The sequence below is a fragment of the Typopeltis vanoorti genome, chromosome 20, assembly GCF_054136105.1.
Source record: "Typopeltis vanoorti isolate ZY-2024b chromosome 20, IOZ_Tvanoo_1.0, whole genome shotgun sequence".
Taxonomy (NCBI): domain Eukaryota; kingdom Metazoa; phylum Arthropoda; class Arachnida; order Uropygi; family Thelyphonidae; genus Typopeltis; species Typopeltis vanoorti.
Window position 1 is genome coordinate 35,121,517 of NC_143568.1, and position 26,960 is coordinate 35,148,476.

General features: G+C 34.6%; 1 protein-coding gene across 1 annotated transcript in view; it reads right to left on the minus strand.

Moving 5' to 3' along the window:
* The window catches only part of Usp14 (ubiquitin specific protease 14), a 231,536-nt gene that overhangs the window by 67,306 nt on the left and 137,270 nt on the right, over nt 1-26,960 (minus strand). Inside the window, exons 10-11 of the mRNA XM_090410762.1 lie at nt 11,415-11,446; nt 11,250-11,315 (exon numbers count right to left, since the gene is read on the minus strand). Of these exons, the coding sequence (XP_090266888.1) occupies nt 11,250-11,315; nt 11,415-11,446 (98 nt within the window). The remainder of the gene's footprint in view (nt 1-11,249; nt 11,316-11,414; nt 11,447-26,960) is intronic.

Consider the following 26,960-nt stretch of genomic DNA (forward strand, 5'->3'; position numbering starts at 1 on the left):
AATAGCTCATGATATATCAAATAATAATCCATGTCTATTTCACATGCATCAAATTAATGCTCTTAAATGATTCCAGCATTTTAGAACATTAATTAGCTTCCATAAAACTTGGCATCCATTCAACTCAAGATGGTACTTCTCTTCTAACCAGTTATATGCTCTGTATAAATCCCAAATCTAGCCACTCTTAGAATACGTTTCATTTTATGCAAATTATGGACTCTACAACCTGTTATAAATAATTATTTTAATTTCCAACATTTCAACCTTCATATTAAGGTCATCCATCATCTGGAGTATATATATATATACACACACACACACAGAGACAAGCTAAATTTACATTTCACATAGTATGCTGAAGAGACAATGATTTGATCAACGGTTATTCTACTGGCCTGACCTCTATGAAATTAAAATTTTATGTGAAATTTTAAGCTAAATAAAATGTTTCATGTAAGTTATTCCATTGTTAATAATTATTTATTTTGAAATAACAAAAAAGGAGACAATTTTCATTAACAAAATATAGTATTAAACTTGTATATTCCAATTTTGAAAGAATTTCAGTATGAAAATCTAATACCACTCATCAAATTTAGATAACTGTCACAGACAAGAGTCACTCATTTACAATTATATCTTGAAAAGCAAGGTTTCTGAACTCATCTCTTTTCTGGCTGCTTGGCAGAAAGAAAGCCATATCACCTCTGTATGAGAGCAGTGAATGCCTTATGACAGGGATGTGAATCACTCTATGTCTATATGTGTGTTCTGTCTCAGAAGTTTTAGCAAACTTGCAATCTGTTCAGCTATGTAATAAGTACGTGATGTGTATATGTAATGTTCCTTGTTATGATATGTATTAACTTCTTAGAAACTGAGTTGGTCAATAACTATACAATCTCTGCAATAAATGTCCTATTAATAATATACAAAAAAAAGTACATGATATTCCCTTTGTGAATGTAAAATGTATGTTTCCGGTCACTGATTGTGTCCAGTACAATGCTGACAAGGTGAGTTATTTCAACAGTGATACCTACAACTTGCCACAGACAACCTACAGTGAATTGCCAGATATCTGTATTGAAATTCAGATACCCCCACAAATTAAAAATATCAAAATAAATTAAAGTTAAGATTAGTAATAAGCCGTTTCATAAAAGCAGCTAACGTTTCTTTTTTTGTGTGTTGTACACAAGACATTTTGGGATATTATTTTTGTGTCTGGCTACTGAAGGTCTTGCTTATATGTGAAATTAATTTATTAAAACTGATTATTTGAGGTCAATTATAATTTTTCATGAGCTGTCAAAAGTTGAATACTGGTGCTGTTTGTTGTTACTTACAAGAAGCAAAAGTCACTGCCATATTACTGGAAATGATTAAATAAACTTACCTCAGTGCATAAAAAAATTGTGAAATGAAGAACTGTTATAAATTCTGCCAGTTTCATTGTGAAATTATAATTAATAAACTTTCCTACACTATAAAAATCACTTTATCATCATTTCAAGCAAGCACTGAAAGCAGTAACAGTGGCACACAATAATGGACTGGAGCAGAAATTGCTCAGCTGTATTTCTGAGCATGTATGGAAGTGAAAAAAATGTTATCAGATGTTGCTAAGCTTTCAGCTGTTCAGGAATAGGAAAGGAACACAACAGGAGGAAAAACTGTGGAATTTCTGCATCTTCAATATATGAAAACTGAAGAGAAATTAGTAGAACATTAGAAATGGAAGACTGAGAGAGGATACCCTTTTATAAAGAGATAAGTTCTTATAGTTATTAATCCATATAGGATTTATTCAGGTGAAACTGAAAGACACTTCATTGCTTTCCAGTTCATATAGAAATGGGTCCAGTAAAGTTTGTTTTGTTTAGGATTCTCAGTCTTAAAAGTTATTGAAATTATTGATATGGTTTTAGTTATTTCTTCAGAAGCTTTCATGTAGAAGGCAAAGTTGTTCTGAAGTGACAAGTGTTCATAAGGTTTTTGGTAATTTATTCTGTGGAGTTTTGCTGCTACTTACATACAAAAAGTGAATCAAGTTACTGAATTGTTTTAGATTAAGATAAGATATGTGTTCTTTGGTGTTCCATGATTTGAGATGCCAGAAGAGCTTGGCTTATGTTGCTGTCATATAGACAGCACTTTCTGTATGTCTTTCTCTTGAGTGAATTCAAGAAGGAAGGAAAGTTCTGTAGGAAACATGAGGTGCTGTCCATATAGGATAACTGTTACATTATGTAACTGAAGGGAAGATGTGGCTAAAGTGTTTTTTATGTTATCTGAAGTTGGGATCTGATGCAATCTCTTAATAAGTTTAATGAGTTATTGGGCTAAGTTGGATGTTAAGATGTAGATGTAATACACACAGATATGTATCCCAGTGCAAGATTTGGAATTCACTTTCAGGTGTTTTCTTTTTATATTTGAATTCAAGAGTTAAACCACTTGGAACAGAGGGAGTAATTTATTAATACTGTACTAATAGGATTGCAGAGAAAGTGAAGCAACAATATAATGTCTCTCCACTCCCACCCACATATATAACATCAACTGGTAAGGAATAGTCTGACAAAGCAGATTTTTATAAACTGCCAGTATGCATTTCATATGAACACAAATTCAAAAAAAAGCTCACAGGACAAGTGACCTCCTCATAAATGCTTGTTTCAGAAATTTTTCAATTTGTTCTTCCCATATGACAAAGTACTGCAGAGGAGGGAGGAACATATATATACTGTATAATTCAAATGGAATTCAAATGAAATGGAATTTCCTATCTACTTGTACTCATAATGCTTGGTGAGTGATGATCAAAATGTTTATTCACTTCTTGTAGAGCTGGGAAGCTGAAATTCTGCATCAATTTTTTGTGTGAAGAGATGGGACAAATCAGAAGAGACAAATTTGAGTCAAATAGACCAAAATTATTTTTGAATGTTCTAATAACTTGAATGACCTGAAAACTTTTGAAGTTAGCAAAATGAGACTTTTTTCCATTCTGCTAACCAAAAATAAATGAATGAATTTGTCATTTATAAAAGAATTTAATTCCAAAAAAAAAAAAAAAAATCTGTTTTTACAAAAATATTCTATGCAATCTCCTGAGGAGTATATACATAAAAATACACACACACACACATATATATACAAACAAACAACATTTGTTACTAAACAAAAGGGATAAAAATTTATTCATATTGGCTGAGCTGAACAAGAGAGACTGAGTATTACAGTTTCCTATGTTTTGTGACAAGTACAATCCTTCTCCTACCAGCTAACCATTTCTCATCACCATTACTCTGAATATATCAACTTCCAAACTACTTGCTTGGATTATACAAGTCTTCACAGTCAAAATGCACCCATAAATAGCAGGATAGATAGACAAAGGCAACAAGGCACAGCCTGAGTTTCAGCAATTATAAATTAATTCTGTTTATATCTACAAAGAAAAGCAATATCATAAATATGGTTTTCATGGTGAAAAGTTCAAGTGCTCATATGGATTGCAGACACCAAATTTTAGTACTCGATGCATAAAGCTGCTCAATGCTTATGAGTGTGTTCAATATTCTCAGCACATACAGTATGGCACAAAAAACAGTACTGAATAACGACAACAATATATGTTATGGAATAAAGGTTTATTAACAAAGAAATATATGTTTACACATGATGATATGTACATCCACAACTATTGGTGAAATCTTGGTCAAATAAAGCATTAACAACAGTAGATAATATGCTCAAAATGGGCACCATGTCTTTCAAAAAGGTTTCATAGCACATGCGAAGGTTCTCCATCATCTTTGAGAACAAGGGTTGGGACATATTGTGTGATTTTATTCCTTAGTTCATCAAGGTTTGAAGGCAGATCATGGTGGAATACCCATTCCTTCGACACACACCAAATGAAGGCATCAAGTGATGTGAGATCAGGAGAATGTGAAGGGTATGGGAATTTTGTGAACCTCAAAATGAGCCTCCAGGAAAAGTATTCTGATAAATACGCTCTAGGAGCATGTGAGTATGACAGGTTGCTCTGTTCTCCTATGCAAATCCTGGGTGAATGGAACCAACATGTTCTCAACGTAGCATTTGCTATTCAAGGTCACAGTCCCCCCCCCGCTCTTTCAATGAAATAGGGCCCAATGATGCCATGGCCAGAAATTGCATACCAAGTGGTGATCTTGCTGAAGAGGTTTCTCTTGGACAAATTCTGGTCTTGAGAAACCACAAAATCAGTAGGTTTACATGACCACTCAGATGGAAAATGCACTTCATCCGAAAACTAGACATGGAGGAAGGATAGATCTTCATAGACATTAGCCAGCACATGTGCACAGTATTCCCGATGTGCAACGTAATCCGTTGCTGTTAAATACTGACCCACTTGAATAACATACGAAAAAGCACCAAGCTCCTTAAGGATTCTCCGTAGTGACTGCCTCAGTATCCAAAGTTTTACCACCGTTCAACGTTGACTGTGTTTTGGAGACTGCAACACTTGCTCCAGCACATGCTCATGATTTTCCTTTGTGTTAAGAGTTCATGGTCTCTCTGAGTGCCCTTTGCATTGTGGCAGAACACTCCCAGTACATCAGAACCTCTCAATTAAGGCAATGATAGCACTACTGTTTGTGGAACACTTATGGAAACGACTAAGCTTGGACCATTCCCTCTACCAATTTTGTATGAACGAAAATAATGTTCAACAATAAACATATTTTCTTCCAATGTCAACATCATTGCTACAGCTAAATGTAATGGCGGAGACTCTACATGTGCTCTTCTATTAATGTGCATGCGGTCTAACAGTATATCTTAATCTTATAGCACATGTACTGAAGGGGTGTTGAAGTTCAGTACTTTTTTTTTTCTTTTTTTTGGCGCCATACCGTATTATAAAATAAAAACTTTATCTCATTTTATGTGGGACTGTCTCGCATGCCAAGCACTACTACATGTTTATTCTTTATTTATTTGGATTTCTCTATCATTCCCAAAGCAAAGAAATAGCTTTTATGATACGATACTCACACTGTCGCTAGACTAAAAATTCCATTTTGTAAAACATTTGCTTGCAACGAATGACAGAAATGTACTAACTGTCTCCAGTTAAACATCTACCATGTGCAAAACAACTATGAAAATATCAACACAGTAATACATCTATAGATCATGTGGTACCCATTAGAAAAACTAACACATATCTATAGATGCATTAATTTTTATTAAATACTTTGTATTGTAAGATAACTGTGCATGTCTTTCCAAATCCTTTTAGCTAATTATTTTTCATTGCTAATTTCATGCTTTTTTATGATATAAGGGACACAGTTATAGTTTTCTTTCAGTGGCATGGGTAATACTGAAACAGAATAATTCCCACAATAAACTTGAAAACCAATGCCAAAAACTAGTGTTTAATACTCTTTTAGAGTACCACTTATAAAATAACTGTGTGTAGAACTGAGAGAAACATACTGCCTGTTTAATATACAATGCCTACAAATGTTTTGTGGAAATGGAAGTACATCAAAAGAGTGACATGAGAGTATACTGCTGATTTGCAATGAGAGCAGCAGCAAACATTAAACTGCTTTTTTCTCTTCAATTCAGTTTCTGCATTCTTATCTTCAGCATACATGGCTGTCAGTAATTATTATTATTAAGAGAGACCTCCAGGTAGTCAAGGTCTCATCGAGGAAGACCACCTACTAACTGTACCAACTGTCATACAACTGGATGTTGCCATTGGATGAAAGCCAGTGGTAATTCATTTCAATCACGCACCACTCTTAGAGAAAAATCTAGCTTCCACCCCCACCACCATGATGGCATTCATTCTCAACTTCCAAGGATGTCCTCTCATCCTTTCTTCACCTGCATAAAATGAAAAATTCCACCTATTAGTATCCCGTACTATCCTTTCAGAAGTGTGTAAGTCTCAATCATATCATCCCTCTTTCTCCTGTTTGCTACTGTCTGCAGTCTACAAATTCTCAATCTGTTTCATAATCAGCATTCCATAATCCTGATATCATTTTTAACACTTTCCTCTGCAATCTCTAAACTGCATCATAATCATCATGAAAACCAGCAAACCAGACCTGCTTGCAACAGTCCAAATGAGGTGTTATCAAGGCCTTGTAAAGAGGCAAAATGACTTTGTTATCTTAACATGTCAAGGTTCATTTCAACATTGCAATTATCCTCCAAGTTGCTATATGGCCCCTGAACTTCAACTTCCTATCTACTAAAGCTTCAAGTTCCCTAGCATGATCAGTTTCTTCTAGCATAATCTTGCCAATATGATGTGATATTAGATATCTAATCACATCGAAGTACATAACTTTACATTCATTAACAATGAATTATCCTGCAAATCTTCACATCATCTGCCAATAGCTGTATGTTGTCTGTCAAATCTTTCCAATGTCATTAATATACAGATTGAATAACAATGGACCAAGGAATGATCCTTGTGGTATACCACTGGTTACCTTAAATCTTGCAGCTCACATCCCCATATACCACTTGATATTTGTCAATCAGCCACCGACTTATCCATGTGAATATTTTATCCAATCCCATATTTTCCAATTTATGCAAGTCTTCCATGCTGTATTATATCAAAAACCTTACCAAAATCCATTCCCTTTATCTAACTTAACAATAACATTATTATAGAATGTGAGCAAGTTGCTCAAACATGACCTTCCCTTAGTAAATCGATGCTGTTCATTGCAAAGTAGAAAATCTCTGTTAACCCATTTCTGTATGCAAGCCATAACTAACTTTTCCAAAATCTTCACCACCACCACAACTCTATAAATAGTGATAGCCTAGTCAAATGAATAGCCAGTTCAGCTGAACACACTTTTAGCATATGTGCTGATATCTCATCAGTCCCCATTGCTAAATTATTATTTGGTTTGTGAAACAGATCTAGTACCGCCTCCTTATGTAGTTGAGTTTCTTCATCCAGTGAAGAGGTAGCAGTGAGTGCAATGTTGCATACACTAGGTTGATAGCTTTAAACCAAGTAGGCACTTATTAGTTGAACAATCTCTTCTGTATCTGTCACACACACATCACCTGCATTCATTAGATCTAGTACCTCCTCCTTATGTAGTTGAGTTTCTTCATCCAGTGAAGAGGTAGCAGTGAGTGCAATGTTGCATACACTAGGTTGATAGCTTTAAACCAAGTAGGCACTTATTAGTTGAACAATCTCTTCTGTATCTGTCACACACACACACACACATCACCTGCATTCATTAGTTATTCTTTCTTTCTTTTACTTGCAACATAACAATAGAATTTGTTTGGAATGTCTTTAGCTTGCAGAGCCAGTTTCTTTTCATACTCAGATTTAGCTTTCTGTACAATAGAGGTACCACTTCTGTTCCTTATAATTATTACAACTGACATCATCTATATGCCCATAGTATTACTTCCACATCATCTTTTTCTTACAAATCTCTTGCTTAATAAGATTACATGTCCATTTCATTCCTATCCTATTTTTCTTAGAACTCTATTGAAACATCCCCTCCCACCCTCTGACACTATAATCAGATCTAACACTCTTTGACCTCAAGTTCCTTCTATTGCATACTGCTTGAGGAGGTTGTCTCGCAACAGCTCAATAAATTCAGTTTTATTCTTCTCATGAGATTTTACAGCTACCCAATCAATGCTCGAGAATAAAAGTTCCCCATTATGATTACTCACTTCGCACCTGTCAGTTTTATTTGGTGATGCATTTCTTCACCACTAGAAACTGATCCGCTAAGTTTATAACAACACTCCACTGTGTATTTGATGTTGTTAAACTCTACATCACACAAGATGGCTTCAAACTCTCTGCCACATGAAAACCTGTTACTAGTACGAGGGTTGTTTGAAAAGTTTGGTAAATTTCCAATAGATGGTGACACAATTCGTTCATTCATACCAGTGTCGGCATGTATCATCTTTTTCATGACCCCTGGCAAAATTTTAGCTAAGTGCAACGTATAGTTCTCGTTTGGCAAACATTTAAAATGACCGTGTTTGCATTTTTCATAAAAATGGAGAGAAACATTGGATTCAGTGATAAAACACTTTTATTTGAAGAAGTGGACAGATGCACAGATCAAGCTGAGTTAGATGCAGTTTATGGGGGACTCTGCACCAGCATTAAAGACTATTTATATTCGGATAAATGAGTTTAAACGTGGTCGTAAGTCCATCGAAGATGAAGCGCGCTCCAGACGCACAACTGGTCACTACGAAGGAAATGATTGACATAATCCATAGTATTGTTATGGAAGACCACTGAATGAAATTCTGTGAGATTGCTGAGATTGTAGGCATCTCAACTGAACGGGTGTATAATATCCTGTACAAAAAATTACACATGAAAAAGCTGTGTGCGCGATGAGTACCACAATTGTTGACTGTCGATCAAAAACGCATGCAAAAAGACATTTCAACGCAGTGTTTGGCAATGTTTAATCACAATTTGCAGGATTTTTTGCATCAATTCAGGACTGTAGACAAAACTTGGATCCACCACCACTACACACGTGTCCAAGCAGCAGTCAAAACAGTGGACAACTCCCAGTGAAAGAGCACTGAAAAAAGTAAAGACCATTTTGTCAGCTGGGAAGGTGATGGCCACTGTTTTTTGGGATTCCCAAGAAATTATCATGATTGACTATTTGGAAAAGGATAAGACAATAACAGGAGCCTATTATGCGTCATTGTTAGACCATTTAAAAGAAGAACTGAAGAAAAAACGGCAAAGATTGGTGCACAAAAAAGTGCTCTTTCATCAAGACAATGCACTGTCCCACACATCAGTGTCGCAATGGCAAAATTGCACGAATTGAGGTTCGAATTGGTTCCACATCCACCATATTCTCCGGACTTGGCCCAATGTGACTTCTTCTTGTTCCCAGACTTAAAAATTTTGCTTGGTGGGAAAAAATTTCTTTGAACGAGGATGTCATCAAGGCTGTCAATGACTATTTTGCACAATTTGACAAATCCTACTTTTTAGATGGGATAAAAAAATTGGAAATTCACTGGACCAAATGTGTAGACCTCGATGGAGACTATGTTGAGAAATAAAAGCGATTTTTTCAAAAAAACTGTGTTTAACTTATTTTTTTTACCAAACTTTTCAAACAACCTTCGTATTAGTCAAAGGTCTCAGATATAACTGTAATACTAGTAACAGTTTTTCATTTGGAAGCAGACATACTAACTGGATTCAAGTCATCCAATATCATTAGCAGCTCCTCCTCTTTTTGCTTCTCAGAGGAGCAACTCCTCCTCTCCTATCCTTTTGTGCATATGTACACACACATACACACACAAAGGTAATAGTTTCATTGTCTTTTGTGTGTACATGTAACTATGCTTTTTCTTATAATTACAATACACTATTTAAATCACTGAGAAAAATGATTTTCCAGCATTCAATTTTTAAATTTTAGATTTACTTTATTATTATTTTTTTATTTGGAATTTTAGATTTACAAATTATCAAAGCATCATACAGTTTCATTTCGGCAATGTAAAATAAACAGAAATAAAGAATATTAAAGATCCACTTTTATTTCAAAGCCTTTGAAAAAACTTGTTTTTAAAATTTGACAAGAGCTGATGAGAGTTGATTTGACCAGAACAATCCTCAGCATTGGAGTCTTTAGCTTGTACTATTTAGCAGACACAAGTGCTGTCCAGGTGTCAATACATTCACCTTTATTAGAGTTTTAGATAAAAGTTTCAGTGCCTGGCATCTGTTTCAACCTGGTTGGTTCTCTTCAAACCAGACAGCTTATGAGAATTGTGTTCTGATAAGCTCTCTGGTCAAAATTTCAAAACGTTCAAAGTTTCTATATATATTTAACTTTGAAATAAGGATGGATCGTTAATATCCCCTATTTTTATTTATTTCACATCATCGAAATTAAGTCATATGGATCTTTCTTTTCACTCATGAAAAATTTAAGAGCCAAAAACCCTAATAAGGGTTTTTGGTTCTTAAATTTTCTGCCTGGTCTCTGAACAGAAACAGTGTAAAACAGCTATCATGCCAGTGAAACCTTTATCAAAAGCACTAATAAAAAACATGAATATATGAACACTGACCATATATTCATGTTTTATCACTGACCATATATTCATGTGCAAGCTAAGGCAACTGCAATGCCAAGGATTGTACAGGTAACGCTCATTATACAGAGGGATTGCATTCTCGAGATTGCTACATATATCAAAAATGCATAAAATGGGAGGATTATACATGATAGAGGAGGATAATAGAGGTTGCCTTCCCAAACAAGTGGAATTCTGATCTTTCATCATTAATCAAAAATGTGCCAATTATTCATACATATTAAGGCATAATATGTAGTAAATGGAGTAGTAAATAAAATATTCAGTATGTATGAAACAAATACCAAAGTAATTCTTTATTTTCAAGATTAAAACATTGTAACCACATCTTAATCACATCTTTAGCTGGCATGCTGAAGACTGCATTTTCAAGAATCTCAATCAATGGAAATCCTTGCAGTTTGACTTCTTATCGTAGACATTCTTATACCATTTAAGGATACTTTCAATCTCCCTTTTCACTTTAAAACTCCTCATTGTGGTCTGAGTCATGCTCTTTGAAGATGGCCATGGCGCCATCTATCACCTTAAAAGCTTGAGACACGACCTTGGTTGTGAGAATTTTCTCAAGCTAAACCTCCACAGGACTCAGATTCCTTACCAATGTGCTTTTCCATAGCCAGAAGAACTTCAATGCTCACTGATTATTAACTGTAAAGTTATTTACAGATAAAGATAATACTACATAGGGCAACAAGACAACAGGGACACAAAATGCATACTGAGCCACAGCAGATGGAAGTACGAAACAAGGCACATGCAGTTTCATATGCATCTTGAAGTTTCCATGACCTTGGACAGGAAACAGAAATAATCCTTAGGTACTGAAATGAAACTACATATATACAAAAATGCAGATAACGAAAGTGCATAAGCTCGGGGTCAAAATTTCAAAACTTTCTACATATATTTGGCTTTGAAATAAGGTTGGATCTTTAATACAACTATCTCTATTTGGATTTAGTTTTTTTTTACTTATTTTCCTTCAACCTTTACTATCTTATTATTATTTACTAACTACAATGGAAATGATAACAGAAATAATTATTACTTACTGTCTTTAAATATTGCGCATCTCTGTTCAAAGTTGATGAGTGCTTTGTTATCTTTTCTTGTACACGCTATAGTGATAAAATGTGAATAAATAAATTTTAATAATTATTTTAAGCAACTTTAACAAGAAACAAAAAAGGGAAAAAACAAAATGAAGTTAAACTTACAGATTTAAGACCAGTCTGCAAGTACCTCACATCTGAAAATTGAAAAAAAAAATTTTACTTCTGAATAAAAAAAAAAAAAGAATATGTTTAACATATATTAATGTAATACACAATAAACAAATGTTTCATAGTATTTTACCACAAGGATCATGCTTTATTAGATCATCTAGTGTCCTTGATAGCATAACCAATTTCATCAGGATCCAATTATGTTAATACATACATACACAACAAACTGCACGAAATCTGACCAACCCATTGGTAACTGCATTCAGCTTATACTCAAAACCAGTTATCTCTGCAACTGATAATGCTAATGATATGAGAGCACACCAGTTTTGAGTACAATACAAATATTAAACTATCAATCATTTAGCCAGATACCATGACCTAATATAATTAGGAAGCCACAGATTACATAAAATAACATTTGTTAGATTATGTTGATAAACAAAAATAAATAAACAATGGCTGCTCACATAATGCTTTTCAATTATCACCAATGTACATTTATTTGTTTGCTCACACTTGGATAATGGATTAAACCAAGTATATAATTTTTTAGTATCTATTAATTTAATGTCCATTTATATGAATTTGCGTTTGTTCATAAGAGCGTTTTAGACATGATGCTTCCATGGATCAACCAATGTGCAGCTTCATGAACTGTTTGTTTACAAAATTGTTGCACACTACATTCTTTATGTTTTAATGTTTTGCTGTGAATTATAAACTATTTATAACTATTATTTTGTTTTACTGTTGCTAATAATGGCAGATAAAATACAAAGTAAGGATGATGTTGCTTCCAGTGAATAGAAGATGCATAAACACATTATATTAGATCAGTGGTTCTCAAACTTTTTGAAGTCGGGGCACATTTAAAATCCTACAAATAATCGTAGGTGCACTATATACAAATTTCTGAGAAATATGTTATAATAATTAAGTCAAACATTACAGAAAAAAAATAATGCGATAAAAAAAAATAAAATGAAACATACCTTAAGTTTATTCATTCTTGTGTTTATGAGAAATATGAGCCTGATGTGTCCTAGCGATTGCTTCAATGTTTGGGCATATATTTGAAAGGCAAACTCTTATTTCCTCGTCAATACATTGAAGAGTTCCTCTCTTTTTACACTTAATTGTGGTAAGGGTAGAAAATCCTAATTCACATAAATATGATGTTGAAAATTGTAGTAAAATGTTCAAAGTTTTTTTAGATATTGACACATATTCTTCTTTTATAGAAATCCAAAAGGCTTCAAGAGACAATTCCTTATGTTTAATCATCAATCCACGATCAATGGATATGGCTGCCAGTTCTTCTTCTGTTAATGTTAAACCAAAATCACTTGAAGTTTCCATAAATGGGTTTCTAATCCAATCGTATTGTTCAATGTTAAGTGATGGAAAATAAGAACTCAATTTTTCTTCTAAACTTGTTAAATGTTCAACTATTATTGGAAGTGTTTCATTTATGCAAGTGTTACTTACCAATGGAAACTTTCCAAATTACCTTCAACAGCTTTTCTTTTCCAAATCTGTAGTTTTCTCTGAAACACTTTCATTTTGTCAGTGGATGTGAGAATATTTTCCTCTCTCCCTTGCATGCTAGTATTCAAAATATTGAGCTGCTGAAATATATCGGCCAAATACTGTAACCTGGCAATCCAAAATTCGCACTGAAGGAGGTTACAAAAATGTAATTGTTTCATCTCTTCAAAAAACGCAAGAAGTTCTTGTCGTAGCTCATGTACACGGGTAAGTACTTTCCCCCTTGTCAGCCACCTCAGTGTGTAAAAGCAGCTGTCTGTGTTGTAAATCCAATCGATACAAAGCTTTTCGAATAAATGCTATTTGACAGGTCTTGTTTTAATAAAGTTTACCATCTGAACAACTTGATCTAAAACTTCTCTTAATTTTTCTCTTAAGTACTTTCCCCCTTGTCAGCCACCTCAGTGTGTAAAAGCAGCCGTCTGTGTTGTGAATCCATATCGATACAAAGCTTTTCGAATAAATGCGATTTGACAGGTCTTGTTTTAATAAAGTTTACCATCTGAACAACTTGATCTAAAACTTCTCTTAATTTTTCTCCCAATGTTTTTGCCATCAAGGCCTCCCTATGAAGAAAGCAGTGAGTTACAATAACATTCTCATTTTGTTTTTTTTAGAAAAGATGTAAGGCCCTTAACACAGCCTACCATGGAAGGGGCTCCATCTGTACAAATGCCTACACATTACTTCCATGTTAACTGCCATATAAGACCCAATGTATATAAGATTTTGAAACACCTAAATGCAGATACCAAAGAAAACATAAAATTAAACACTGAATTGAAATTAGAAGAATTTCTAAATTACTACACAGAACTGTGGACAGACAAATATTTTAAAAAAGACAACTGGCAAACAATTAACGAAAATGAAAAGGAAAAAACTGAAAAAGAATTAAAAATCAGCCTGAAAGAAACAAGAAACGGAAAATCACCTGGAGAAGATAAGCTAGGTTCAGAACTATATAAATATGCAGGAACAAGATTCAAAGAAAAATCTTATTATTTTTAAATAAAATTTACTCAACTGGTATCCCCCCCCCAATAGAATGGAAAAAAGCAATTGTGATTCCTATCTTTAAGAAAGGTAATAGAGATGACCCTAAAAACTATAGAGGTATCAGTATACTAAATTCCTGTTACAAATTATATAGCAGAATCTTAAATAACAAACTAATGAAATATTCCGAAAACTTTATTCTAGAGGTACAGAATGGATTTAGAAAAGGACGATCATGTATAGACCTAGCCTTTTGCCTAAAATTAATAATAGAGAAAAGAAGAGAATATAATTTAGAAACATATATTGCATTTATTGACTTTGAAAAAGCATTTGACAAAGTTAAAAGAAACATATTATTTAACATACTAAAAGAAAGACAAATACCAAATAATATCCTAAAAGCTATCACAAGTATATATGAAAATAATCAAATACAAATAGGATTAAATCACGAGCTATCATATACAAGAGAGATAAACCAAGGGGTCCGACAGGGAGCGGTATATCCATAATGAAAAGGTATAATAGAGTAACTATATTTATTTTTATATCTGGACACATATTTCTCTGGAATACCACAGGGTGCACCCTTTGAGAACCACTGCATTAGATATTAAGATGAAAATTATTAAATTTAGTAACAATGGTATATTGACTTACTGGAGTTATAGTTATTAAAAACAGTACAATTATTATTTCACTACACATTAACTAGCGCACTGAAAAGTGCTATGCTAGTTAATACTACAGTTATCTGTAAACCTGACAGTTTTATTGCCAAAATTAAAAATCTTTTGATAGTGTAGAGTGATGGCCAAACAAGTTGATGTTTGGCCATACCTTAAGCCAAGCTATTCAGAATAACTTTTACATTGGCAAAAATTCTTCTAATTTTTTTTGTTTGCATATCCAATGTCAATTAATGCTTTATTTACTTCATTTAAGGACATATATGAGTGATTAATAAGTCATCCACTGTATGCATCCACAAGTGGAAGAAAGATAATGATTCACTATATCATCGGTTCCCAACAAATGGTACGTGTACCCGTGGGGATATGTGCTGGGCCATTCAGGAGTACACGAAAAATAATCAGTAATGGCGGAAAAACAAGTAAAGTAAACAAAATGCAAAACGTTAGTTATGGAACAATAAATGTTAAGTTTGAATCACCGCTATTTTAAAAACAAGGGATACAATTTATAGAAATAGGTTTAAAAAGGGTACATAAGTGGAAAAAGGTTGAGATCGACTGCGCTATATGATGAAATTCACTATATGACAGTGGTCTGTAACCTAAAGTATCATATGACCAGGGTATGCCTGTAATACATAGTATGCAATTTGCATTAAATGTATTTCAGAATAGCAAATATTAATTCTTGCTATGTTAACATGTATAAGTGTATTATGTATACCACGTGTCATTGTTAGTCAGCTTTTTCATTTTATTTACATTCAAGTGAACTGATAAAGGAAGACTATTCATAGTCATTATCAACCTTCTGTTTTTATTACACTGATCATGCATTTGCAATGCTGTGCTTCCTCTTTTCAACTTTTTTGTGTAGCTATTGTATGCAGTGAAGAACATTTGTGTATATCCATGACTTATTTTTTACGGTATTAACAAAACCACATACTTTTTCCGCAAAGATGTTTTGTAAACGCTTATATTTTGCCAATTTTCAACTCAGTATCATCAGAGCACAACACACTTGTACAAGTTGAAAATTTATTTAAAAAAGGTGATAAACCTTTTGGCAACTCCCATAGGCACAGATGACTTGCTACTGCTTCTGCCTGGTATCTCCAGCTCTGGGCCTGGCTCCCACTGAAGAGACCTCAATAAAGGTCGAAACTAGTCTGGGTAGATGGCCAATCCCTTTAATGCATAACAGTATACATATCCACATAGGAAATGTGTTTTGCATTATGGGAGATACTGGGTTAGAAGTGCCTGGTAGCTTGCTCCACCTTTGCCACGAGTTGCCTTGGTGTTGCACTACTTACTGGATAAGATAGTACAACACTATATTTAGTCCTGAAGATATTTTCAGGCGCAAACTTTGTTTGCTCTCACTGGGATAAAGGATTAAACTAAATCTATTATACACTTGTACAAGCTACAGTGAGTTAGTGAAACAATATAATTGCAAAAGACAAAAGATCTAAAGTCCTATTTTGGTGCCCTCTAATGGGAAAAAAAAAAAAAGCTATGCAGGAGTTTTTCTAAGGATAACCGTCTCCCAAATTTTTGGCAAATTAATGCAACCATATTTGTTAAGGTTGGGAGAATTCTTCAAAACTATCGCTGACTCAAAAAATAACCTTTCAGATCTATAACGACTCCTAAATAGCACATTCGTTTTCCTCCATCTAATCCTGTGTGAAGGAGTGTCCAAAGTAGCAAATGTATCTTTCATGTTCTTCCAGGCAGATGTTCACTGATCTTCCTGTTTGCCCATAATAGGCCAAGTCACAGTCACAAGGAACTTCATACACTCCCGGGTATTCTAAAGGGTGAAGTTTATCCTTAGGCGAGCGGATCAGAGTTGCCAGCTTGACACGAGGTTTGAAAGTGGTGCGAAGATCATGTTTCAACAAAACTTTGGCTATCTTTTCCGATGTACCTCTGATATAGGGAATAGAAATGGTCATGTTGTATTTTTGTGTATTAGGGGAGGGCAGAGTAATGGGCCTATGTAGTATTTTATCTATTTTGTAGGGATTGTGGCCATTGGCTAAGAATGTATGGCGCAGATATTGGAGTTCTGTAGTCAGAGCTGTATCGTTAGAACAAATGGCTCTGGCTCTGTGTGTAAGTGTTTTTATAAGCGAAATATAAGCGTTAATAAAACATCTTTGTGGAAAAAGTGTGTGTGGTGTTGTTAATACCGTAAAAAATAAGTCATGAATAACCATCAACACCTAAGCTTATCTGTTAGATTTGTGTATATCATTTCACTGTATGTATTCTGAGCTGTAATGGGCCACTAACCTCTAAACCATCCCTGATATTATTAATATACAAGTGAAAGAATGAAAGCTGAAATAAAGAAACCCGAGTTTCCCCACTGGTCACCTCTATACAATTTTTGATATATCTAAGTCAGCTACTCCTCTTATCCATGTTACATGCCTATTTTGTACAACCACCTCCCATGTGGAATACTGTCAAATGCTTTTGCAAAATCTTCCCTATATTGAAAATATAAACAAAGTATAAATTACAATATATTAAGGAATTCTAGATTAAAATTCAATAGAATGGCAAGGCAGTGAGACTTTGAAACAACAAACCAACAATATCCAGTGGACAAGAATTATGTAATTATAAAGATGCTCTCACTCTAATATACATACTTAAAAAAAATAGAAGTATAATTTATTAAAGAATCATACATATATTTCTGGTCTTCTAAAAAGTGATACCTACAGTTCATTTATCCTAATCCCCTTCCCCATCAATGAAAAAAAAAAAAAGGATCTATTAAAATGAACTGTTTTTTGCAGTATTTGATATGTTGGTCAGAATAGCAGGTCTCAAAAAATTAAAATGAAAAATAATAAAAAGATACTTTAAAAAAATCTAATTTAATGATTACCACCAAAAAAACACAAGTGGTAATAAAGACATCTGGCAAGAAACAAGAACATTCTACATAAAAGTTTAAAAAAGCAGCAGATACTAATTTAATGCAGCTAAAAATCAACGGGTGATACTTAACTACATACTCGTCCCTGTGGCACATGTACAGGATTCAATTTGCAAGCATATCTTATGATTTCAAAAATTAATTCATATTCTCTAATGGAGTTATAATTAATGAGCATTATTTTATGTAAACTCAACATGCTGGTTTGTAAATATAATGTGTGTATTTTAATGTGATTTGATTTTGACAAAACTAGTTACAGTACAGCAGAAACTATGAGATATAATTAAGTATTGTCAATGTGGTAAATTTTTGGGCCACTAATGGATAGGGATGCACAATAAATAACCTTTCCCATATCAAGTCAAACGCTGCCTTCCTGCAGTGTGGCCTATTTCCACAAAAGGGATGCTGGTGAAACCAGTGAGTATTTCAGCTACAAAGGATACCTTCCCAGTTAGAGGAAATGGTGACTAGACACTAGGTGGTAGATGTCCTTCATTGCCCAGTAAACTACTACTGCCAAAATTTTGGAGATTTGAAGTAGCAAATGCCATGTGTGGTCTCCAGAGCAGGGATTCCAGTTTCTGTCCTTCCCCTACTCCCACTTCTTCTCCATGCAGCATGAGATACCATACAAGGTCAGGCCAAACATACTTAAAGAGCCATAACCTCTTCCATATCGCAGGTACATCAGTTAAAATGGTGGTTCCACAGGCTGTTCACCAATTAGTGCACAGGACTCGGACCTATCAATAACAAGTCAGAAGGATTCCAAGTCAACTGGCGCATAACCCTGCTATCACATATTTTAGTAGGTCATGCGTGAAGAGGGAGTCTGAGTAGTGGTATGTGAAGAGTGTTTAGAGAGATTATCTCTATAAAGAGATTTTTACTCTGAGTGTTTAGTATTTACACAAGGGTTAAATTCCGATTAATGCAATGACTTTTAACTATTTCTTTTAGAATCCAGAAAATCACTGACTCAAGACCAAATAAAAAAAATATATACACATTTAATAAAACTAAAACAATATATACAGGGTGTTCGGGATAAATTTGACAGTTTCGTAAGGAAAAAGAAAATCTTCTTTGTATCTATTAAATTTAATGAATTGACAAAAAAACATTACAGGCAGAGTTAATTACAATACTATCAACAAGATTTACTCAAAATAACCACCATTAGCATCGATCACAGCTTCAATTCTGCTTCGGAACCTCGAACAAGCTGATGCTACAGTCTCCCTGGGAAGGGCCGCAAAAACTGTTTTAATTTTATCCATTAACTGGGCTTTTGTATTACTGGAAGTGCGATTGGTGTCTTTTTCAACTGCGCCCCATACAAAATAATCCATGGGGTTAAGGTCTGGGGAGTTTGGAGGCCAAACATTTGGACTGGTGAAGTCGTAGAAATTTTCAGACAACCATTTTTGACTTTTCCCAGAGGTGTGGCAAGGGGCCGAATCCTGCTGCCATACATACGGCCTACCATTGGCTACCCTTGTTATCCAGGGCTTGACTACAGTTAGCAACTCCACGAACAAAGCCCGAATTCCAATGCCAGGGTTCTTCAACACCTGTTCCTGCAGATTTGCGAGGAATTCTGCTGTACGAACGCAATCAGATCGTCTGCTAGGGATCTTTCTTCTTGCTACATCCTCGTAGTCACCATTGCAAGTCTCTAGTTCATGCCTGATTGTTTTTACTGTATTCAGGGAGCATTGGGCAGCAGTCGTAATATCCTTATTTTGATGGCGGGCACGAATCATCATGATACAAGTTATTCTCTTCCATGATTCAGGTGGGTTCCAGCTATCCATCCTTTCTGACATCTTGTATATGAATGAAGGGTCCAAACTTTTAAATGAAGAGAAGTGTGTGTTAATACATGTAACTTACGGAAAAATATAATTAATTATAAATATGTCAAATTTATCCCGAACACCCTGTATATATACATGTTAATAAAAGTAAAACAATATATATATACACTATATATATATATACAAATAAAATTACATAACTACAAAATACTGGATCCAAGGCCTTCTAAAATAAATCTATACTTAAGAGATTTTCTTATTCAAAAATATTAAAATCACCCATTCTTTCACCCACACATACCTAATCACGTCTACCAGACAAAACACCTTGTTTTCACAATAACAAAACTTTCATAGTCAGTTTCTTTGTTAGGGTCTTTTTCCTAAAATACAAAATTTTCTTCTTCTTTTCCATAGGATCCTTTTTTTTCCTCCCTTATATATTATTCCTCCTGTCTTACTAAAGTATAAATATTTCTTACCTCTTGCAGTTCTATTTGACACACAATTTACTGTACCAGAGAAAAAAAGTTTCTTCTACTACTTCATAAACAACATATCTAAGTTGAGCTAGCACTTTTTCCAATAGAAATAACAAATAGATCTGGCATTCTTAAGACAGATGAAAATTCCCAATCAGCATTTCCTCGAACATTCAATTACAAAATCGACTGCAATATCTTCTTTTATTTACTAAATACTTGTTGACAGCCTCAACTCCTCTGGTTTAAAGACTCGCAGGTCTATGATTCCTTTTCAGAATCTTGTATTAATATTCTCCCGACTGTCATGTAAAACTTAAAAAACTTCCTAAGAATAAAATTCTCCGGTCTGCGTTCTTAAACTTCCATTAGCTCTCTCATTTTCCTCATTACCCCGACACTGAACGCTCTCTCTGTCAGCTGTCAATCATCCACCAATCTCCTCGGTAAGCATGCGCATGCCATGTAAATGGCAAGCGACAAGTATAATGGCTGACAGGTTGTCTCTGTTAGAGTAACAAGAATGTCTTTTCAAAACACATCACTCGATAATTTTAAATTACAATAACAGGATTGAAAGCAACACAATTATCAGAATCTAGTAAGTACATAAAAATTTTAAGTACTTTACATTTCATTTTGACAATAAGAATAATATCAATAATGGGTACATCGCTAGCCAATATACATGTTATGAAACCAAAACTAATAATATACAGTGGTATCTCGCTAATCAAACCTCTTTAGTCCGAACCCTCCAGTAATCCGAACTACAGTTTGAAAGTGTAAAAAGTTTTATTTATTACGTATATTTTGTGTACTATTATTTTGCCTCCAAATTGTACTATATTGTTGCAACCAATGGATCGGAACATAATACAATCCATTAAATTAAAATATCGGAAAGACCTGCTTTTAAATGTAATTGCCCGAAATTATGATATTACCATATCAATAAAAAATATAAATTTGAAGGATGTATCATTTTCAGTTGCTGCTGCTTGGGAAGCCTTGAACCTGAAGCAATTCGAGCATCAAAAAAAACTGTGGCCTTCTAGAATTTACCAAGATAACTATGGTGATGTACAAAAAGAGGAAATTCAAAACGTGCATAATTTAGTTAAAAATATAAATCCAGATGTTGATATTTCACAAACAGGTGTTAAGGAATGATTACAGGTGATTTTGAATTCACCGAAAGTGAATTCAAAATCAAATCAGATGCTGAAATTATAAATATGACGCTACAGAATGAATTAGAAGACGATGATGATGACGATAAAGAACTCGAAGGAAAAAAAAGTAAAACATTGAGAGGCAGCTGACAGTTTAATGTATAGAATGGGCTAAGCAGAAGGATACGCCATTCCACAAAATTTTATTGCTAATGCAGCTCCATGAAGAAGCGTTCGAAAAAAGTTTAGCTTCCAAGAAGCAAAAGAAAATCAGTGATTTTACAGAGAAATAAAAAAAAAAAACTTTTTTGTGTGTTATTTTGTTAAACTTTTTTTTGTGTTGTGTACAAGAAAGTGATATGTTTTACACAAATTAAGTTATGTACTGAACGATGCAATTTTATTAAATCAGAATCCTCAACAATACAGATATATACAAACTAAATTTTTTTATTAAAATAAACTTGTATTCTTTTTTAAGTTTTACATTACAGTACTGTAGCTTTTTTTTCTATCAGCTGCTTCATTTATTTACAGAATTAAACTGATGTACCATTAGAATCTGATTATTTTTGTCTTAAATGCTAGTTATTGTTGTCTCTTAGGGGAAAATTCGCTAATCTGAATGATCACGATTTTTATTAGTTCGGATTAGCGAGATACTACTGTATTAACATAAACGATTTGAAAAAATATTCATAATTTTAAATTACGATTATTGTGACAAGGGCATTGTCAAGGCCACATCATGGCATGGAGGCTGGTTTTTCTTCGTATGAAGTCATTTACATGAGAGTATCTTCTCTTATTGCACTACATCCCCACTACATCCTTCCAACCAACCAATCATGATTAAACTTATGAAGACTTTTACAAACAATGACAGTGACAAAAGTTAATTACCCTCATAAACTAATCCCATCAAAATGGTCACAACACCAAAAGAAAAATGTTAAGATTTTTCTTTTGGAAATACATTATTATTATTATTATTGCATGGACACCTCCATGGAGTCCTAAGACTCATCATAGGAGACACAAACTATCAACACATTATTTATCGTACCTCTCCTTGGAACCATTAACTGACAAAGCACTCACAACTGACTCTGGCAATCTATTCCATTAATTCATCACTCTCTAAGTGAAAAATCTAGTCCTCACACCATCTCTAACCACACTCTTACCTAATTCCAGCGATATCCTCTTTTTTTCTGCCACCCAACCGCCAATGCAGAAACATTTCCTCTGCATCAATCCTATAAAATCCTTTAAGCAATTTAAATGTTTCTACCATATCCCCCTTCCTTTATCACCTATCAACCAGCTTTTGCAATCTTTGATCTATTCTCATAAGGAGCATTCCACAGCCCACTCACCATCTTGGTCACTTGCCTCTGGATCCTCTCCACCACTTTCTCATCCCCAAGAAACCTAGGTGCTCAAAACTCAGCACAGTAATCCAGATGTAATCATACTAAGGCTTTATAAAGAGGAATGATAACTCCTCTATCTCTGCTTGTTAGTGTATTCTTCAATAGCCACTACTACTAATCCATAGCTTCATATGGATTAGTAGTAGTGGTGAAATTTCCATTGCGAAAAGTCCATTGGTGAAATTTTCTTCAATGGACGGACATAATGGACAAATATATGTCCATACCATCAGCCTATTTAAATCATCCTGCAAGCTCTTCACATTATCTATTTATTCATGCTTATTCAACTTTACATCATCAGCAAACTAAATATCACCCTTCAAATTATTTCCTATATCACTATTGTACAAATTAAACAGTAGTGATTCTGGCACTGAACCTTGCAGTACACCACTAGTCACCAGCTTTCGTCTGGATTCTGCTCCTCCATATACTACTTTTTGATATCTGTCCAGCAGCTACCTCTTATCCACACAATCAATGTCATATTCATCCCCATTTGTTCTAATTTGCATAAAAAAGTTACATGTAGTATTCAGTCAAACATCTTTGCAAAATCCAGCAATATCATTGTGCATTCATTTCCTTTATCCAACTCAATTCTCACTCTATTATAAAATGTTTGTAGATTACCAAGGCATGACCACCCCTTTGCCAAGCCATGCTGTCCTTCACAGAGTATCATATTTTTAGCCACCCATTCCTGAATCTCTTTTTGAACAAATTTTTCAGTACTTTTACCACCACTATTGAGATACCGATTAAATCCTTTTTTATGTAAAGGATATTATTTTGCTCTCCTTCCACTCTCTTAGAACTCTGCCAGAGCTGACTAAACAGCCTAGTCAAAGACACTGCCAGTTCCCCTGCCCATTCTCTTAAAACGCAAACCAATATTCCATCCAATTCCACAGCTGTGTTTGCATTCAGATTTGCAACATCTTAAGTACCTCCAATTCATCAACTTCTGTTCTCACATTAATACCTGTCACCTTTGCCATAAACATGCCAACAGTCGCAACCAGGGTGCCCAGGTGGTCATCCACCTATATACTAACTGAGCTCAGGTTTACTTAACTTCAGTGATTAGATGAGAACTAGGGCCCTCAAACCAATTTGGCCACTGATAAAAATGCTGCCATGACCATTCAAACCTGGGTTTATTGTGGCACCAACACAACATCCTAACCACTGCATGATCATGGGTTGCCAACATTTTAAACGTGAACATTTCGAAAGGTTTACCTATAACCAATTCTGAAGTTGAGACAAGTTAAGAAAAGTTCACATTGTGACATCATTTAACACAAAATTTCAATTTAATCTTGGTATTGAAAAACATGTTACATGTGTATGTGCTGAGAACAGAATGCTTCATTAATGGCTTGGTAAACAATGTTTATCACTTCTTTCTAATCAAACTGCTTAATCAGAATAGACCAATGTAACTCAAAATTTTGCTATATTTCATGGAAGTGCTAATGGTTTCAGTGTGATTTCAAAACAGCTACATCTGTTTAATAAATAATTCATTAGAAATTTACTATGGCATTTACTTAATCCTGAATAGAATATAACTGCTTAATTGGTCAGTATTACAAGGCATAAAATTGTACAATTCTCATACTAAGAGATATAGTAGAAAATGATAAAAATATAGTAAATATTAATAAGAAAGATTTCTCATTTCTATTACAGTAATTTTAAAAAGAATATTTTATGAAACAAAAAAAAAAACTGATGTATTACTATATGACATAATACAGAGAGATAAATATCTGTATGCCATAAGAAGCAATGTAAACTATGTCTAAATTTTAAAAATTGAGAATCTGAGAACCCTCCTCTGGAAATAGAGTACTTTTACAAGCTACTTCAGGCCTCCAATAATAAGCATGGTGGTGTGATTATACAGTGGATAACAAAAATAATCTACCATCTGTCAGCTTAGATTAATTGCAATCAGAAGATGATATCAGTTTTTTTTTTTTTTTTTTTTTGTATCTCTTTTATTTATTATTATCTCTCATTTAATTTTTTGGGGGGCCATTAGCGGGCAGATAATGTGCAACATACAGCCCCCACCTTTCCATGATTGTCCTGTTTTCACAAAAGTGGCCCTGGTGAATTCTAAGTATTCCCACTGCAAAAGGATATCTTTCTAGATGGAGGAAATTCCAACTAGATCCACTAGGTTATAAATGACCTTCATTTCTGAAATATCACTACCTGGCTTCTCAGAGGCCTGAAATGGTGAATTCTGTAATCTTATCCTCCATGCAGCATGAGTGATAATGGCATGCCAAATATCTTAGGGACCTAAACATCTCCTCTGTTTCAAGGGTACACTGATAAAAACAGTGGATCCGAAAGCTAGCTGCCAGAGAGTATACTGGCTTAAACATGTCAGTGATGAATCAGGAGGTGCTCTGGTCAACTGGGCATGATCTTGCAGCCATATACTCTATCACATCATGCCTAAAGATCTAGTCTGAGTAGTTGTGTTGTATACAGAGACTCTCTGTATGGAATTCATGTCCAAGAATCTATCTCCTCTTGCTACATGTCCAAATTTTTTCACACAACTATAAACAAACCTATAATGAATTATACAAATGTTAACAGTGCACAAAAAAAAAAGACTCCATCAAAAGCCAATCTCAACAAGAAAGACAGACCTGGCACAACATCCAAATCAGACCAACATCACTACAATAAAAACTCGCTTTCACATCCACTTTAGTAAGAGAAATGGCATGAACACCAACATAAATAACATTCACTATTGCTTGTAGTCGTCCATATCAGACTTCTTACCTCGAGAGAAACCCAAATTGTAGCTAAATTCACTACTGTCCATTTTCAATACTGCGATCTCACACACTTCACGATTCTTTTTGCTACATGGGTGACACATCTGTGCTTTTGTGATATTACATTGCTTGGCAGAGAATGGCTAATTGAGAATCCTCCTTTGACCTTTTCTAGCTCAATGCTTCCTTGCTCTATTTAGTAAAATTCATCAGGTGAATTTACCGATCTCTAAACTCCAAGAATCACTCTGTTCTCTTCATGAATCCTGACCATCTCGGTCAAGCTATCCAAATAGTGAGGTCATCTTCAAAGGTGACCTTAACATCCACAACTCCAACTAGCTTACGTTCCAACACTACTGACCAATCTAGATGTGATGTGGAAGGTTCTGCTACAAGCAAGAACATAATGTAAATCAGACATCTACCAGATAACCACTGTCACTGGTCCAATACTATTGATCTCTTATTAATGAATTATCCTTCCAAATACTCGTAGAAAGGCTTATACGTTGGTTGCACATGATTACTAAATAACTTTAGGAATTCACAATGTATACTGGAATATAAATTAAAATAAACTTTAATATATATTTCCTATATTTCGGCAACGTCACGCTGCCATCTTCATGGAAACATAAGATTAAGACGTGCACGCAGGCACTAAAAACAGCAAATGAGGTCAAAGCGAGGAAACTACTGTTTTTCCTAAAGTCCTGATGGTGTCCCCTAGCAGGCTATATTAGGTATTCTTGGCATTTGGGCTGAAGTTCTCAAGATGTACGTCTCCCAAATTTGGGGCAGTCTCATGCATCCAAATTTGTTGAGATTTGGCATATTTCTTAGGGCTGAGGTTGATTCTATGAATAGTCTTTCAAATTTATACTTGCTGTAGTGTATTACTGTGGCTTTCTCCACCGTATTCTATGGTGTGTATCCAGAGCATGGTCAGCAAGCCCAGAGTGGCTGTACTGGTGAAACCAGATGTAGTCGTTGTGTTCCGAAATTCTGATATTTGCTGTCCTGCCTGTTTGGCCGAGGTAGGGCAGCTTACAGCTGCACGAGACCTGATATACACCAGGTAGGTCTAGGGGAAGTGGTTGGTCTTTAGTGGAGCGGATAAGGGATGCCAATTTTCTATATGGTTTGTAACAAGAGGTCAGGTCATGTTTATTCAGGATTTTGGTAATTTTTTCTGAGGTGCCCTGGATGTAGGGAATGGTGATGAATTTAGAATAATCTTTTTTTGTGAAGGGGGAGGGGGGGGGCTATGGTTTACTGGTTTTAGTATTTTTTGGGGGTTGTAGCCATTGGCTGAGAAAGTGTTAAGGATGTGATTTAGTTCAGTGGTTAGGGCATTGTCATTTGAACAGATTAGTTTAGCCCTGTTGTATAGTGTCTTAATTAAATAACCCCATATTGTTGTGAGGGAGGGTGGTGGGATTGTTGGTGAATGTTGCCTGTATGGGTGGGTTTTCTATAAACTGAGAAAACCAAGGTTCCATCAGGCTGGTGGGTGACTAGTGTGTCTAGGAAAGTTGGAGGCTGTTGTTTTCCTCTATTTCCAGGGTGAACTTGATTCTGGGATT